The sequence below is a fragment of the Theropithecus gelada genome, chromosome 3 (genome assembly GCF_003255815.1).
Source record: "Theropithecus gelada isolate Dixy chromosome 3, Tgel_1.0, whole genome shotgun sequence".
In the NCBI taxonomy this organism is placed as follows: Eukaryota; Metazoa; Chordata; class Mammalia; order Primates; family Cercopithecidae; genus Theropithecus; species Theropithecus gelada.
The window spans coordinates 82656672-82672321 of NC_037670.1; the positions used below are offsets into that span (position 1 = coordinate 82656672).

General features: G+C 48.1%; 1 protein-coding gene across 2 annotated transcripts in view; it reads right to left on the reverse strand.

Moving 5' to 3' along the window:
* The window catches only part of MTURN (maturin, neural progenitor differentiation regulator homolog), a 29309-nt gene extending 15229 nt beyond the window's left edge, over positions 1–14080 (reverse strand). The window contains exons 1-2 of one of the 2 annotated variants that reach the window (XM_025379353.1): positions 13564–14080; positions 2289–2411 (exon numbers count right to left, since the gene is read on the reverse strand). In XM_025379353.1, coding sequence (XP_025235138.1) covers positions 2289–2411; positions 13564–13725 — 285 coding nt within the window. In that variant the 5' untranslated portion in view covers positions 13726–14080. The remainder of the gene's footprint in view (positions 1–2288; positions 2412–13563) is intronic. The other variant, XM_025379354.1, reaches the window with a different exon arrangement.
* Between the last annotated feature and the right edge of the window lie 1570 nt (positions 14081–15650).

Consider the following 15650-nt stretch of genomic DNA (forward strand, 5'->3'; position numbering starts at 1 on the left):
CCACTATTTCTCACCTGGATGACAGCAATGGCCTCCTCAGTGGCCAATCTGTCCCTCCTTACACAGCCTATTCTCAACAGTCATCAGAGAGAGACTTTCAAGACGTGAAGTCAGGTCACATCCCTCTTCTGCCTAACCCCTTGGGGGGCTCCCCATCACCCCAGAGTAAGAGCCCATGTCCTTCTGTGACTGCAAGACTCCTGGAATTCCTCCGGCTCACCTTTCTCTACTTCCTTCAGCCACACTGGCTGCTCCTGCTCCCTGGACACAGGTGTCGTCCAACCCCAAGCCTTCATACCTGCTGCTTTCTCTACCGAAAATGCTATTCCCCCAGATTTCCTCATGGCCCACTTTCTACTCCAAGTTTTTCCTCAAATGTTACCTTCTCAGCAAAGCCTTCCCTGGTTCCCTACTCAAAAATTCCAGGACCCCTGACACTTTTTACCCCGTTCCCTGATTCCTTTCTCTTTGGCACTTAATCACTAGCATCATTTCACAACATTATGTGTGTCCTTGTCTATCCTGTCTCCCCCCACTGGAGCACAGGCTCTGTGAGATCTAAGCTTCTCATGCTTTAGTTCCAGTGCCAGGAACAATGCAGTACACAGTGCCATGTGCCTAGTGGGTACCCAATACATATTTATTGAATGAATGAATGTGGGACAGACTGGTACTTTTAAGTCAAGTATCTATTTTGAATGTGCCAAACTGGCTTAGAAAATTAACAAACAAAAAAGGGATTTCAGTGACTTTTGTCACTCTATTTGATTTCTATCATTTGCTTAAGCAAATCAGAGTGACAAAAGCCAGTGAAATCCCACTTCTTATAATGGTGCACAAAGTGACTGGGCCCAACTCTTTCATTGAGAATGACTAAAAAAGCTGAATTAAATATGAAAAACAGCTTCTTAAATATAAAGTATGAACTAGGAGAGGTAAGCCAAATATAAAAAGCTGCTTTTGTCCTGAGGGCATTTGTTGACCTGGAAGAAGCAGCTAGAAACTTCACTGCTTTCTCGTGCTACTCTAACAGCTAGAGGGACCAAAGTGAAAGTCCAGGGTCTTCCAAAGGAGCAGACTGTACACCATCCCCACTTGAAGCTGAGCCCCCAGAGGCCCACACCCTCAGAACGAGGAGGAGCCACAGGAGGCCAGACCCGCATCCTGCCTTCTCACCCCCGGGAGCCATCGGAGAACCACAAGCCTTACACTGTGCTAAGGTGTCTCAGACTAATAGGCCCCCAAGTCCTGACAGAAGCAAACAAAAATCCTCTCTGGAGGAAGGTACTGTCATCTCAGGCCTCGCTTTATTCCTACATGTAAACTTTCAAATACAGTAACTAGCACCCAGAGATAATCCCACACACAGAGAAACAACATACCAGGTCTGAGAACTAGCAGAAACAAAAGAAGACCAAACAGACTTACAAAATGAAGTATCATCAGACACAGTCTACTATGCAACCAAGCCTACTATGTTCAAAGAAACAGGATAAAAGCTTGGAAAATGCAGCAGAGGAGACAGCATTAAAACAGATTTGAAAAAATAAATAGAAATTCTAGCAAATACCATTGAACATGTGCAGTATTTACAGTGGGCAGGGAATTGAACTTAGGGGAAACATTGAGACACTGGTGATGGGACTTTATCTTCCAATGAAGACAGAAAGAAGTAGATAATCTTCAAAATAGAAGTCAGTATTCATTTTAAAGGTTTATCAGCTAGAATGAAAACAGACTGTCAGCTAGCCACAGAAATACACATTCCTAAATCCCAAAAGGGGAAAACAAAGCAACAGTAAGCTAATATAAGAGACTTTTTAAAAATAGAATAGAGCCAGTATCCAGTTTCATCCCTTTCCATACCCACAAACGTGGAGGTATTAATATAACCTGTATACAGCTTCCCAGCAATCCCCAAATATAGACCCCACTATTATAAAAGAACCTCCATCGGGCTTGCAAGTGCCATGGTTCTAAGTCTCCTGGAGGAGAACAGGAATACTCAGTTGTCTCATAAAGGATCTGTTTGCTTCCCCCCCAATCAGGGATTCTCAACTCAAGTGATGCTAGAAATAACCATCATCCCTGCAGCAAACAGCTGTGTCACATCCCGTCCCTCTCCTCCCACCCCTCCCTATACTGGCTGCTATCTCTAAGCCACAGGGCAGACAAGAGAAAAACAATTAGTCATCCCAGGTTTTGCCCACCTTCCCCACCACCCCTGTTATTCTAAACACAATCACCATAGAAAACAAGCTGTGGTTAGAAGCCAAGCAGGCACCTACAGGTCGGAAAGACTTGAAGACTTTTTCCAGGACTTCGTGGAGCGTCTTCTTGCCGCAGGAGGAGATGTAATCCTGTGCTAGCTGCAAGAAAGGCAGGCAGTCCTCGCTCTCACTCCACACGTGCTGCGTGCCCATGGGTGGTGGAAGGAGAAAACAAAGACACAAAGTCACTACACTCAGTGTGAAGTTCAGAAAAGTCAAGCAGATTTTCTTAATGACACGAATCTGAAGAAGGCCTCCATTCTACGTAAAATTCATACATTCATTCTTGATTTGTGTTGAAAGGTATGAAAAAAATGTCTAATCTATAGACGCCCCCAAGCTTTTGGTCCATACCTCACCTGCTCTGTTCGTCATCAGATGTGCTCCTACACAGTAAAGAGGGCAGGGGGTGGCCATTCCTCACCAATGATTTCCACTGTTCACCTTGTGCAGGCTAAGGGCGGTTTTCAGACATGGGAAGGAGAAACCAGAGCCTTTGCCTTCAAAATCCTTAACTTTGCTTTCAGCTATGGCTGAAAGATTAATTAGGCACAGTTTGTAAGCATTAACTTGGAACAAGACATTCTTTACCCAGATCGGCCTGTGAGTGGGCATGGTGGTAAATTTACCTCCAAATGCAAGTAACTTAAGAGAACCCACCAAGTCACCACTATGTCACTGGAAAACAAAGCCTTTCTGAAAACTTCCCTTCCCTAAAATGCTTTAAGAGGACATCATACCGAAGCATCATTTCACAATCTAACACATACTAAGAGGAGATTGGTTTTGGGTTTTTTGTTTCTTTTCTTTTCTTTTTTTTAAAGACAGGGTTTCACTCTGTTACCCAGGCTGGAATGCAGTGGCATGATCTTAACTCACTGCAACCTCTGCCTCCCAGACTCAAGTGACCCTCCCAGCTTGGCCTCCCAAGTAGGTGGAACTACAGGTGTGCACCACCACAACCGACTGATTTTTTTGTATTTTTGGTAGAGACAGGGGTTCGCCATGTTGCCCAGGCTAGTCTCGATCCACCTGCCTCAGCTTCCCAAAGTGCTGGGATTATAGGCGTGAGCCACCATGCCCAGTCTAGGTTTTATTTTTTCTGAAGACTGGGTAAGGCTTTTTTCCATATGAGGATATCCAGTTTAGCACATCTTTAAGACTAGGCAAGCCTCTCCCATAAATGTTCAAAGATCTGGAACAAGGCCAAGAAACAGGTTTGAGCATTCTTAATGCAGAAGATCCTGCCCTGCATATCTAAGTGAGTCAGGGACACGGGGTTACCAGGGTAACACCAGAGCATCTGTCAGGTACAAGAATCACTCTTTAGTTGGGACGGATCCATGATGGCTAAACACTGGCCAAAAAACAAAACAAACAAACAAAAAAAGTATTGAGGTCTGGGAGAAAGCTATCTGGCAGATAAGAACAAGATGCTGGGGCTAGATAGGAGGATATGGTCTTATGTGGAGACATGGTCCATGCCAAGCACACACTTGCCCCATATCCCTATCACTCAATAAACACATTTCCTCTCCTTTCTTCTCATTGCAGGGTTTCTACACCTACAGACTTTAAATACTCCCCAGATCCAAATGAGAATAACTAGGTGCCAAGGTACCATCTTTATACCCCAATTATCTGTGTTTCATAGTTGTAAAGGTCCATTTCCAACACACGTTGCTCTCATGCCAGCAGACTTCTCTAGAGACTTCCCCAACCCAATAAAGACAACGTCTGGGCTCTCTATTTAGTGAACAGCTCAAATGCTCTTCCCTACTAATGAGAGGCCCTTAAAGCTGTCAAACCACCACAATGTCATTTATGTAATAGTCTCTTCCATTGTACAAAAGTATAATAGCCCAAAGCACTTGTATATCCATTATGCCACTTGATTCTTAATCAGTGGAGAGTCTGCAAGAACAACAAAAGTTCTACTTTAGTAAGTTCGGCTCAGCATCCATTTTCATACTCAAATGTGTAAAAGTTCCAGCTTATTTCAAATTATTACCCAAGTTAAAGAGGGGATTAACATCTAGCACCACATTTCAGAAAACTTGAAGCTGAGTAAGTACCTGGCGCAGTGCCTGGCTGGCATGCAGTGAATATTCAGTAAATGGTGGACGTAAGTACCTTCTTTCCCCCTTTGCATCTGTAGGAGGATGGGGGAGACAGAGGGGAAAGGGTGGGCTTACCATCTGCCACAAGGCTATGGTCATACAATGAGTAAATCAGACACCCAATGTGACTCACTGAGAGCACTGCCCGAGGCAACTTGGGTTGAGGTTAATTCAGAAGCAGGTGCACCTATGAAAAGCTTGTAAACCTACTTTGTTAAAAAGTAAGTACATCTGGGCTTCAAATTACAAAGTAAACTTAGAAAAGTATATCACTCAAACAATAATAGAATCATACATTGCAGTGTAGCCACCACTGCTTGGTAATCAGACAGTTTATTTAGCTAAGTGTTTCTAAGGCATTTCTAACCTCATGAAGAGATTGTTCATGCCACAATTTCCATTACTCTCCCTTTAGAGCGATTTAGGACTGTATGTTGAAGGAAGACTTAACATCCACAAAAGGGCCTTCTGTCTAAACTGCCTTCATTTGGCTATCTCCACCTGTATTACCAGTTCTGTTAGGTTTTGAGGTTTAAAAAATGTTGTAACTGAATCCTTGTCCACATGATAGAGTGGCATGGGGTTTGGACTCAGACAGATCCGGGTGTACAGAGTCACTTAAAAGACATCATTTACTAAATGCTAGTTGTCTCATATCCATTGTATCTCATAACAAGGAAGTGTTCCATTTAAATTCCTTCCTTTCAAAATGAATCAAGGCAGCTGGCAAAGTATCACGGGATACAAGACAAAATGAACTAAAAAAATAAGTCTGTCATTGGGGAAAAAAAAAAAAAAAAAGACAAAGGAAGAGACATGAGATCCAAGAGTGAGACCAGGACAAACAGCAAGGTATGAGGGCCTGGCTACTTGCTACAGATGGGACACAGATTTGCCAACAAAGCTTTCTAAGTAGCCCATGCAAAGAAAGAGGCACTATCAATCTCATGAGGTGGTGTCCACAGATAAAACAGACGTGCTCTTCAGGAAAATTAACAGGCGGGGGGTTGCGGGCAGAGCAGTTATTCTCTTAGGAAGATACAGGGGCCCATTCCAAAACCAAGGGGAGCAGAGAGACCATCTAGGGGCAGGGCTGGTGATCCTGAAAATAGGATCTAGTCCTGTACAAAGACAAATGGACAACTGAAGGCCCGGAGTCCTGTGGTACTGGGCGTGGCCACAGTAACTTCAACTTGGCAAATATTTTAAGCATTTGTAACCAAATACTCATTTTGACCAGGAAAAAAACTATAGCAGGAATCAGAGAACCTCTAGCTCTCAACAATGCTCTGAACAATGCAATGCCCTGGCAAACATGAATCTGGGTATGGAAAATATTGACTCTCCAACAAGGCAGTAGTCAGAGCGTTGGCAGCCTGCAGGCCTCCCTTGGACAAAAGGAGAAATGCCTGGGAAGGCTTCAGGGACTAAAGGGAAGCAGGGGTTCTCCAGCTTCAGTGTGGATCAGAGTGGGGTGGTGGGGGTTTAAATTGCAAAGTTAACTGAGAAAAGTGTATCACTCAAACACAATAACAGAATAGAAATGTATCCACCTTTGCTGGGTAATCAGTTTATTTAGCTAATGAACTATTCAGTGAGCTGAGAATGTGTATTTCCAACAAATTCCCAGGTGATGTTCGTGTGGCTGGTTCTGGGACCACACTTTGAGAACCATGGGCACAGCAGAACTCTGGCTAACGGCCAGGCGCGGTGGCTCAAGCCTGTAATCCCAGCACTGTGGGAGGCCGAGGCAGGTGGATCACGAGGTCAGGAGATCGAGACCATCCTGGCTAACATGGTGAACTACTAACACGGTCTCTACTAAAAATACAAAATGTTAGCCGGGCGTGGTGGTGGGCGCCTGCAGTCCCAGCTACTCGGGAGGCTGAGGCAGGAGAATGGCATGAACCCAGGAGGCGGAGCTTGCAGTGAGCCCAGATCACGCCACTGCACTCCAGCCTGGGTGACAGAGTGAGACTCCGTCTCAAAAAAAAAAAAAAAAAAAGAACTTTGGCTAACTACACATTCGAAGGGGGTTGGGGGTGGTGTGACATTTAAATATCTTTCCGGGAGAACTTCAGCAATTGCCATTACTGACTATAGCCAACTCCAAACCTCAGGTTGGCCTGAGCTGCAGTGAAGTAGCTGTCATCGAACCTGGCCTGAGTGGTCTACTCTTTCCTACAGAAAATCCGATAAGAACTTTGACTTGACTACAGGCCATCTGTGACCCTTCTTCCTGTGAAGTCAGGCCAGAGTTTACCATAAAAGCTCGCCCAGCCTAAGACAACATTAACTATGTCACCTGCAAATAGGAAAATGAGCACCTTCCTGTTTTGTATAATGTAGATTGGAATATCCACCAAAACGTGGTCTCCGGTCATTAAGGTAATTCAATCCTACAGACATTTTTGGGGGAGCACAATGTGTGCGCCCCTACTATCTAAGTCCCGGTGGGTGAGAAGCTGGACTTCCTGGTGCTTAAGCGGGGTGGGGGTGGCAGGGGAGGTAAGAATGCACTCCTGTGTCTCCTCCCTCTGGGACTCACTCTTACCGTAGTACTGAAGTGGGGGTTTTCTGCCACTCGGTACCAAGGGAGTCCGTTTTGAACTGGTGTGTCTTAATCCAAAATGGATCCCTGGCCAGGCGGCTCACACCTGTAATTCCAACATTGTGGGAGGCCAAAACGGAAGGGTTGCTTGAGGCCAGGAGTTCAAGACCACCTGGTCAACAGAGCAAGATTCCAGTCTCCACAAAAAATAAGAAAAACAGCTGGGTATGGTGGCGCACACCTGTAGTCCTGGCTACTTGCCAGGATGAAGCAGCAGGATGCTTCAGCCCAGGAGTTCGAGGTTACGGTGAGCTCTGATCACACCACTGTACTCCAACGTGGGCAAGAGTGAGACCCCGTCTCTAAAGCAAAATAACAAAACAAAACCCTGATTCTTGTCCTGGGAACAGATGGCAGAAAAAGATAAAAGCCACAATTCACCACATGCCTCCCAACATATTTCTTTTTTTCTGTTTTTTTGTTTGTTTGTTTGTTGTTGTAAGATGGAGTCTTGCTCTGTCACCCAGGCTAGAACACAGTGGTGCGATCTCCCCTCACTGCAACCTCTGCCTCCCAGGATCAAGTGATTCTCCTGCCTCAGCCTCCCAAGTAGCTGGGATTACAGGCACGCACCACCACGCCCAGCTAATTTCTGTGTTTTCAGTAGAGACAGGGTTTCACCAGGTTGGCCAGGCTGGTCTTGAATTCCTGACCTCAGGTGATCCGCCCGCCTCGGCCTCCCAAAGTGCTGGGATTACAGGTGTGAGCCACCGCACCCAGCCCTACCTCAAAACATATTTCTGCACATGGTGGGAAGAGCACAGCTGGCCACACCTAGGACTAACCCAATCTGTGTGTCAGCCACTGACCCATTTTACCAGTGAGGAAACTGAGGCTCAAAGAGGTTAAGTAACTTGCCTTTGGTCACACAGGGAACAAGGGCAGAGCCAGAATGTCAACGGAGGAGTGTACACCCTTTCAACTACACTCTGTGCACAATGTTTAACCTGAGCCTCAGTGTGTTCATTTGTAAGTCACGTAAAATAAGGGGGAATCTAAAGATTTCAGGAGACAACCTGTAGACTGACTCTCATTTAGCAGGGGCCCAAAAAGCGCTTATTCCCATCTACTTCAGCTCATATTAACATAACTACTCTCCTCATGACTACCACTCAAAGAATATACAAAGGACCTATCGTTTTCCCAGAAATAACCTCTCTGTATGAACACGCGCCGCCATTGTGGAATGCCTTCTGTCTACTGAGCACGTCACACGCACAGCTCATTTCATCCTCACTCTAATCATGTAATACAGGCATGACTGTCCCTATCTGACAGAGGAGGAAACAGGGTAGAGTTTAAATCAGACAAGAAAGTACTTTCTCTCCACTATACCACCACATAAGCGTGACTCAATCTCATTTAAATAAGTTCTATTTTCTTTCTCCAAAATAAGGCGGCTGTTATTTGATCACATAGTTAATAATAAAGATGTGTTCAGACCACAAATTGGGATATATATACACACACACACACCTCTATAAACACGTGTAAAATTAAATCACAGTTCTTCCATAAATAAAGCCCTTTTCTTTAATAATATCATGATTACTACCTTTGTCTTTGTGCTGAGGAGGGATTAAACTATACAAAATGTTAGAGTCTAACGTGTCTGACTGGGCTGACAGGAAAGGCTGGGCAATCTGGGAAATGAATCCCTCCTCTCCCGCAGTCATCAGCATCCAGGCCCCCAGAGGGGCAGGGCAGTGCTCTTTGTTCTGAGACCTCATTTCTCGTGGCCCAGGACAAGGAAGGAACGCAGCTGGTGCTCCGTGCCTAGGAGTGCCCCTCTGTTTATCTGGCATCCAAGTGGCTGCTGAAACCCCATTCCAAGCCTGCCAGGACCCCAAGGACCTTCCAAGTTGGCAGAAAGGACTCCGCGGACCCCACTGACCAGGGCCAGGAGCCCTCCCTTGTCAAACCTGTAGAGCCAGGCAGGGTGGCCATGCCCTTGAACTCCCTCCACACACAGGGTACTAGCAGCTTTGTTTCACCGCAGGCCCTGATGATGGGGCCCACAGAGAGGGGTCCCTGGCAGAGGGGCAAGGGTCGGCATGAATGGGATGGGCTGTGGAGCAAGATAGAGAAAGTATGTGCAAGGGACCCAGAATGGAGGAAAAATAAACAGGCGTCCTTGATCTCGCGCCCCTGGAACTACTGGCCTGACCCCACCTGTGGGCCATTCTGCATGGTAGAGAGGACAGGCCTCTGGGCTCAAGTCCTTGCTCTGTCACTTCTTAGTGGTACAGTCCTGGATGAGCCCCTTAAACTCCCTGAGTCTCAGTTTCTTTGCCTATAAAGTGGGAATAATAATATCTACCTCAACGAATTTTTGTGAGGCCCAATAAGAAGCGACCCTTGAACCCAGTCTAGATGGGGTCCCCTGTTGTCACTGCTGTGATGCCATGCATTCAATACAGGGCTGTAGTTCAAGGTGCTCTACCACTTATTAACTGTGGAAAAGTTAGTAAAGTTTGCCATGTCTCAGTTTCTTCCTCTGTAAAACAGAGATAATTATAGAGATGGCCTTGTGAGAGTACTAAAGTTAAATGAGTTGGCATATGTAAAGTGCCGAGAGCAGCATCTGCTACATAAAAAACTGAACATAAGTGACGGTTATTATTATTATTCTTTGAAACTGAATTCTTGACATTTGACATGTCTTTTACACTAGACTATAATTTACTCATCCTTACAGGTATGTACTGAGCACCCATCATGTTTGGATGCTGTTCCAAATGCCAGAACACAGTGATAACACAGACAAGGCCTCTGCTCTCATGAAGCTTAGAGTCCAGTTGGGGAGGCAGAAAACCAAAAAGAGAATGCCAAGTCTAACGAGTGCTATGGGAAGAATAAAAGAGGGTGAGGTGAAAGAACATGTCGTCAGAAACGTTTTTCTTGGGCCTCAGGAGTATCGAGGAACCAGCCGTGTAAAGATCTGGGGCAAGAGGGTTCTAGGCAGACAGAATGCAAGAGCCAAGGCCTTGAGGCAGGAATGCACTTGGCACGTCTAAGGACTAGAAGGCTCTGTGTGGCAGGAAGGTAGATCATGTGGGGGCCTGAGGCCAAGGCAAGAGCTTAGGTTTTATTATAAAAGATGGGAAGTCAGTTCAGCTGAGGTGGGGAATAGTGGTGACACGATCTGGCTTATATTTTAAATAGATCCAACATGACTGCTGGGTAGAGAGTGGCTTAGAGTCAGTCTCCCCAAGCAGTCATTTTGGATCTATTTAGTACCCCCACTTCAGTACTTACAGTAAGAGTGAGGTGGGGGTTATAAGCAAGGAGACAAGTTAGGAGATACGATGAAAAATGACAGTGGCTTAGACTATCTAAGCTGCCCCTACTTTAGACACTGTTCTCAAACAACTCTGCTCAGGAGGTACTAATATTATCATCCCAATTTTACAGATGTAGAAAGTATGGCACAGAGGCCAGGCGCAGTGGCTCACGCCTATCATCCCAGCACTTTGGGAGGCCAACGTGGGAGGATCACTTGAGCCCAGAGGTTCGATACCAGCCTGGGCAACATAACAAACCCTGTCTCTACTAAAAATAGAAAAATTAGCTGGGTGTGAGGTGCATGCCTTTAATCCCAGCTACTGGGGAGGCTGAGGCACAAGAATCACTTGAACTTGGGAGGTGGAGGTTGCAGTGAGCTGAGATTGTGCTACTACACTCCAGCCTGGGTGACAGAGCAAGACTGTCTCAAAAAAAGAAAAACAAACAAAAAGAAAAAGTATGGCATAGAGGGGTTAAATACCTTCCCCAAGGCACACAAATGTGGGGAGCTGAGGTGCAAACCCACACAATCTGATCTACAGCCTGTGTGCTTAACCACCGCACCACACTGCTTCCTAGACAAGTAAAAATTGCCCCAGGAACATGAAGGCAGAGATCCTATTTGTATTCAAGATAGCACTCGCCTGGCACAAAGTAAACCCTCAATAAATGTTTGCTGAATGAATGAATGAATGATGTGGAAATACTTTTGTAAATCGAGAAATGCTCACGTAGATATTCTTATTGCTAAGTCCTTCAACTAACAGAAATTCCACTCATCTCACATTTTTGTCTAATGCTTAATACATTTTCCTGGGAAAAAGAAAAGAACTGAGGCAGGACACTTATTAGAGGCAAACAGTAGCTTGACAAACCTGGCCTGGGACAGATTCAAGAGGTCTGGCTAAGAAAACTCCTGAGGTTGGCATCTTGTCCATTAGAGCCTCCAGAACTTGGAGAAAGTTCCATTCCACCCAAGGAATCATCTGCCCACCCCCATCCTCTATCTTTCTATCTATTCTATTTAAATTGTCAGTTTACATGGCACTTTCAAGCATTTTTCTCATGCAGATGGGAAAATATTTAAAATATGGGTGGCCTCAAGAGAAAGGCCTGATACAAATAATATAGTACTTCTTACTTCTGAACGATGGTTGGATACACATACTCATGGCAAGAGAACAGCCTTTTGTCTTCCTGGCCCACTTACTGTCTTTGGAGTCATTTCTTTGGGTATGGCCTGGGCAGTCCCAGCAGGAAGGCTGTGTGGGCTTCTCCCCAGTGAAATCCAGAACCATGAGCCATTCTTGTCCTGTTTCACATGGTCAGGAGGGAGAAAGGACGCTGGCAGATGAAGGAAGCCCAGAGCTGGAAGGGACCCTAGCCAAACCCTAACATTTTACAGTCAGCTGGATTCTGGTGCCCTTTCCACTGTATCCTGGGGGTTTTCTCACACTTTTGCGATGGAGTGAATCCCTTTTTAATGATCTCCCACTCCTTGCAAAAAGAACATTTATTTACTTACTTTACCTACTGTTAAGATGGGCTTACGGGCATTAATATTATTTTTCAGTTGGTTCTTCTGGAGGCATTCTGATTAGCCCCATTTTACAGCGGGAAAACCAACGTTCTTTAAAAAATCAGACAAGCTGTAAATTCTGGGAAATCCCAGGTCTCTAACCCCAAATTTGTGGGGCTCTTGCTGTGTGTCAGGGACTGTTCAGTGAGTCACCTATATGAACACCTCGGTGCTGGCATTATTATACCTATTTTTTTTGGATGTGGAAACTGAGCTCAGGGTGGGTATTTTTGAGCACAGTCACAGAGCCAGAACTCATATCTGGTTGTCACACAAGGCCATCCCTTTTCTGGAGTGCCACTTCTGGAATGTCCAGGTGGATCCCTGCCCTCTTCGGGGGGTGCGTGTGCGCGGAGGGAATGCTTTTTTGGCCAGACATACACAAGCCTTCACCTCTCCAGGACCAAGAAAGGCGGTCGTGCAGTCTCCCCAACTCCTTCGCGAACTTCCCATAGGTGGTCAGGGCGCGCGGCTGCAGGACCACGGCCCAGCTTTGTCTCCCCCACCTGAGGAGCCTGCACCAGGCCGCGCCCCACACCGCCCCACCTCCGCCCACAAGGCCGGCGACCACACGGTCACCCGCGCCCACGGCCGCCTCCATCTTACATTTGGGGATCATTATTTATTCCCCATCCTTACAAACACTTCATGAGCACCGTGCTCGCCCTACTCCGCCCCTCCCACCCCGACTCCCCCGCCCTCTGCATCCCCTCCCTCAACTGCCAGAGCCGGGATCCCAGGTGGGCGCAGGATTCAAAGTGGAAGGTTTGGACACCGCAGTTCCAGTTCCCGGTCCCCCTGAGCCGGGGCTGAGGGGATTCCCCCTCATCTGGAAACGCCGACAGGCTTCAGCTAGGCTGGGGCCACCGCCTCAGCTGGAGAGAACCTGCTCGGGCCAACACACACCTCTCGGGCAGCTCAGAGAGGCGGCGAGGGCAGCGCGGGGGCAGGGGGAGAGGCGTGCCCGCGTGTGTGCGTGAGTGTGCGCGTGTGAGGGTGAGTGTGTGAGCATAAGTGTGTGTGTGTTGGGGGTGTATGCGCAGGCGCGCGTGCGTATTAAGATCCGGGGTGTAATTCCGCAACGAAGGTCCAGGAGATCGGGCATCGCTAGTATGGACAGAGCTTTGTGTCCAAACAGGCAGTGCAGGGACTAACCCGCGAGGGCGGGGAGCGGGGTTCTCCCGGGAGGGGCAAGGCGAGGAGCCGAGGCTGGGCACGGGAGGGGTGCGGGATTCCTAACCTGGACGGGACGCCTGGATGTGGGAAGCTCTGGACCTGGCCTTCTGCCGGAGGATCCGTGCGCCCCAGCCCAGGCTGCTCGGGCGCAGGTGACTCCCACACCCCAGGGATGCTCCACGCCAGGCAACGCGCACTGGCCGTCAGGTCGGGTTCCCGAAACGGCGCCCGCAACAGCGGGGAGAGGGGTGGCCTTTAGGGGGACGCCACACCTCCTGCCCCGACCCGGCTCCCCGGATCCTCCGGGCGTCTTGCCCGCCGCCCACCGGGCCCCACCCGGGGCGCGGAGGCCGCACCACCCGGCCCGGGGCTTCCCCGGAGGAGCATGCGGGGAGTAGGACGCGGGTTACGCCCCTCCACTAGGCGCCCACCGCCGCCCACCGCGCGGTAGCCCGGGCGCAGGGATGCACCGCCGCGTCCACACTCCCGCCGGCTCCGACGGTCCCTCCCCCAGGCACTCACAAAATTGTCGCCGCAGCCGTTGTCCGGACACAGCACATAGAAGGAGACGCCGGGGTCGGCGTAGAAATCCATCCTGCGCTCGGTCTCCTCGGTGGCGATGAGCTCGAAGGGCGTGTTGGAGCACCATTTCTCCGCAACGTCGGCCAGCTGCTGGAAATCCATTGCGGCCCCGCGCCCGCCTCCCGCCGCCGCCCGCCCTCCCGCTCCTCGGCGCCCTCCTCCCGGGCGGGCAGCGCGGCGCTCGGCTCGGCCTGCGCGGGCTCCTCCGGGGCCGGGCTGGGCCGGCGGGGACTGTTTACATGCGGTGCGGAGTGGGGCGGGCGGCGGCCGGGGACAGCGCGGCGCCGCGCCCGCGGCTCCTCCTCCGCCCCGCCTCCCCCCGCCCCCTTGCGGGCCGCCGAGGGGGTTGGCGCGGCCGGGCCGGGACGCGGGGCGGCGGGAGGGGCAGCCGGCACCCCCGTGGGCGCCCGGATTTTCCTGGGCGCTCCCGCCCCCCTTTATTTTTAAACAAACCCGGAGCATCCCGGGGCCCTGGCCATCGCGGGGCCGCCCCGGGCCGTGACGTCATGGACCCCAGCCAATCACCGGAGCCTGAGACCGCGCCGCGGCCTGCGAGCCCGGTGACGTCACAGCGCGGGCCTGGAATCCGCAGCTTCGCTGGTTACCTGGAAGCGGTGCGAGCGCCCAATACCTGGTTAGCGTTTCTGTGGAGTTAGAAAGCCCACGAAGCGTTTACCCAAATGCGATTTAAATGCAAGGGAGGCCAAAGAACTGCAGATAACTTGGACCTTGTCTGGGGCTAGCACTGGAGGAGCTGAGAAAATCTAGGGAAAAGGGAGTTTTTCTTTTTGCAGAAACCAAAGTTCTGTTCTCCGATTGATTTAAGGAATGTGTCGTCTTAATGCATTTATCAGACACTAATATGAATGTTCACTTGCAAAGGAAGGGCGTGTGATCATTTTTATTTGCGTTAATAAAGCTGAATATTTCTTAGAAATAAGCCTCGTAAGACTGGCTTCAGTATTATTCAGCTTGAATTCACATTGCATAACCTAAAAAGGTCAAGAGGATAAATCACATTTTAAAACAAGAGTGTGTGGCCCAACGATTGCACCTGTTGAGTGCTCACTGGCTGCCATGTACCGGACAGGCATTACTGGATTGCAGAAAATGCACTAGGGTCCTCGCCCGCAGGACTTGAACACTACAAACACAGATACGTTATAAACATTCAGCCAGCTTTTTTCTTTAAAGTGTGTCTTCTGAACCAGGCACTGTGCACGAATTTACATTCCCACCAACACGTGTATGTGTTTCCTTTTCTCTGCACCCTCGTCAACATCGGTTGTTTTTTGACTTTTTAATCATAGCCATTTTGACTGGTGTGAGATTGTATCTCATTGTGGTTTTAACGTGCATTTCTCTGATGATTAGTGGATGTTGAGCATTTTTTCATATGTTCGTTGGCCGCTTGTTTGTCTTTTTTGAGAAATACCTATTCATGTCCTTTGCCCACTTTTCAATGGGGTTGTTTTTTTCTTGTTGAGTTGTTTGAGTTCCTTGTAGATTCTGGATATTAGTCCTTTGTCAGATGCGTAGTTTGCAAATATTTTCTCTCATTCTGTAGGTTGTCTGTTTACTCTGTTGATTATTTATTTTACTGTGCAGAAGCTTTTTAGTTTAATTAAGGACCATTTGTCTATTCTTGTTTTTGTTGCACTTCCTTTGGGGTTTTAGTCATAAATTATTTGCCTAGGCCAATGTTGCAAGGAACTGAATTCTGCCAACAACCCGAATGAGCTTCAAAGGCAGATTTTTTTCTCAAACTTGTCTTTTCCAGACAAGAACTGAGCCTATTACTATGATTTCAGCCTTGGCAGAACCTGAGCAAGAACCCAGTGATGCCATGGCTGTGCTGGGACTTCTGACTTTCAGAACTGTGGACTAATAAATAGGTGTTGTTTTAAGCTGTTAGGTCTGTTTAAATTCTTCATGCAAAGCAGTAGAAAACTAATACACAGGACAATGAAGGAGATAGGTACATGAATATAAAAATGCAATATGCTGTTGTAAAGTTACAAAATGTT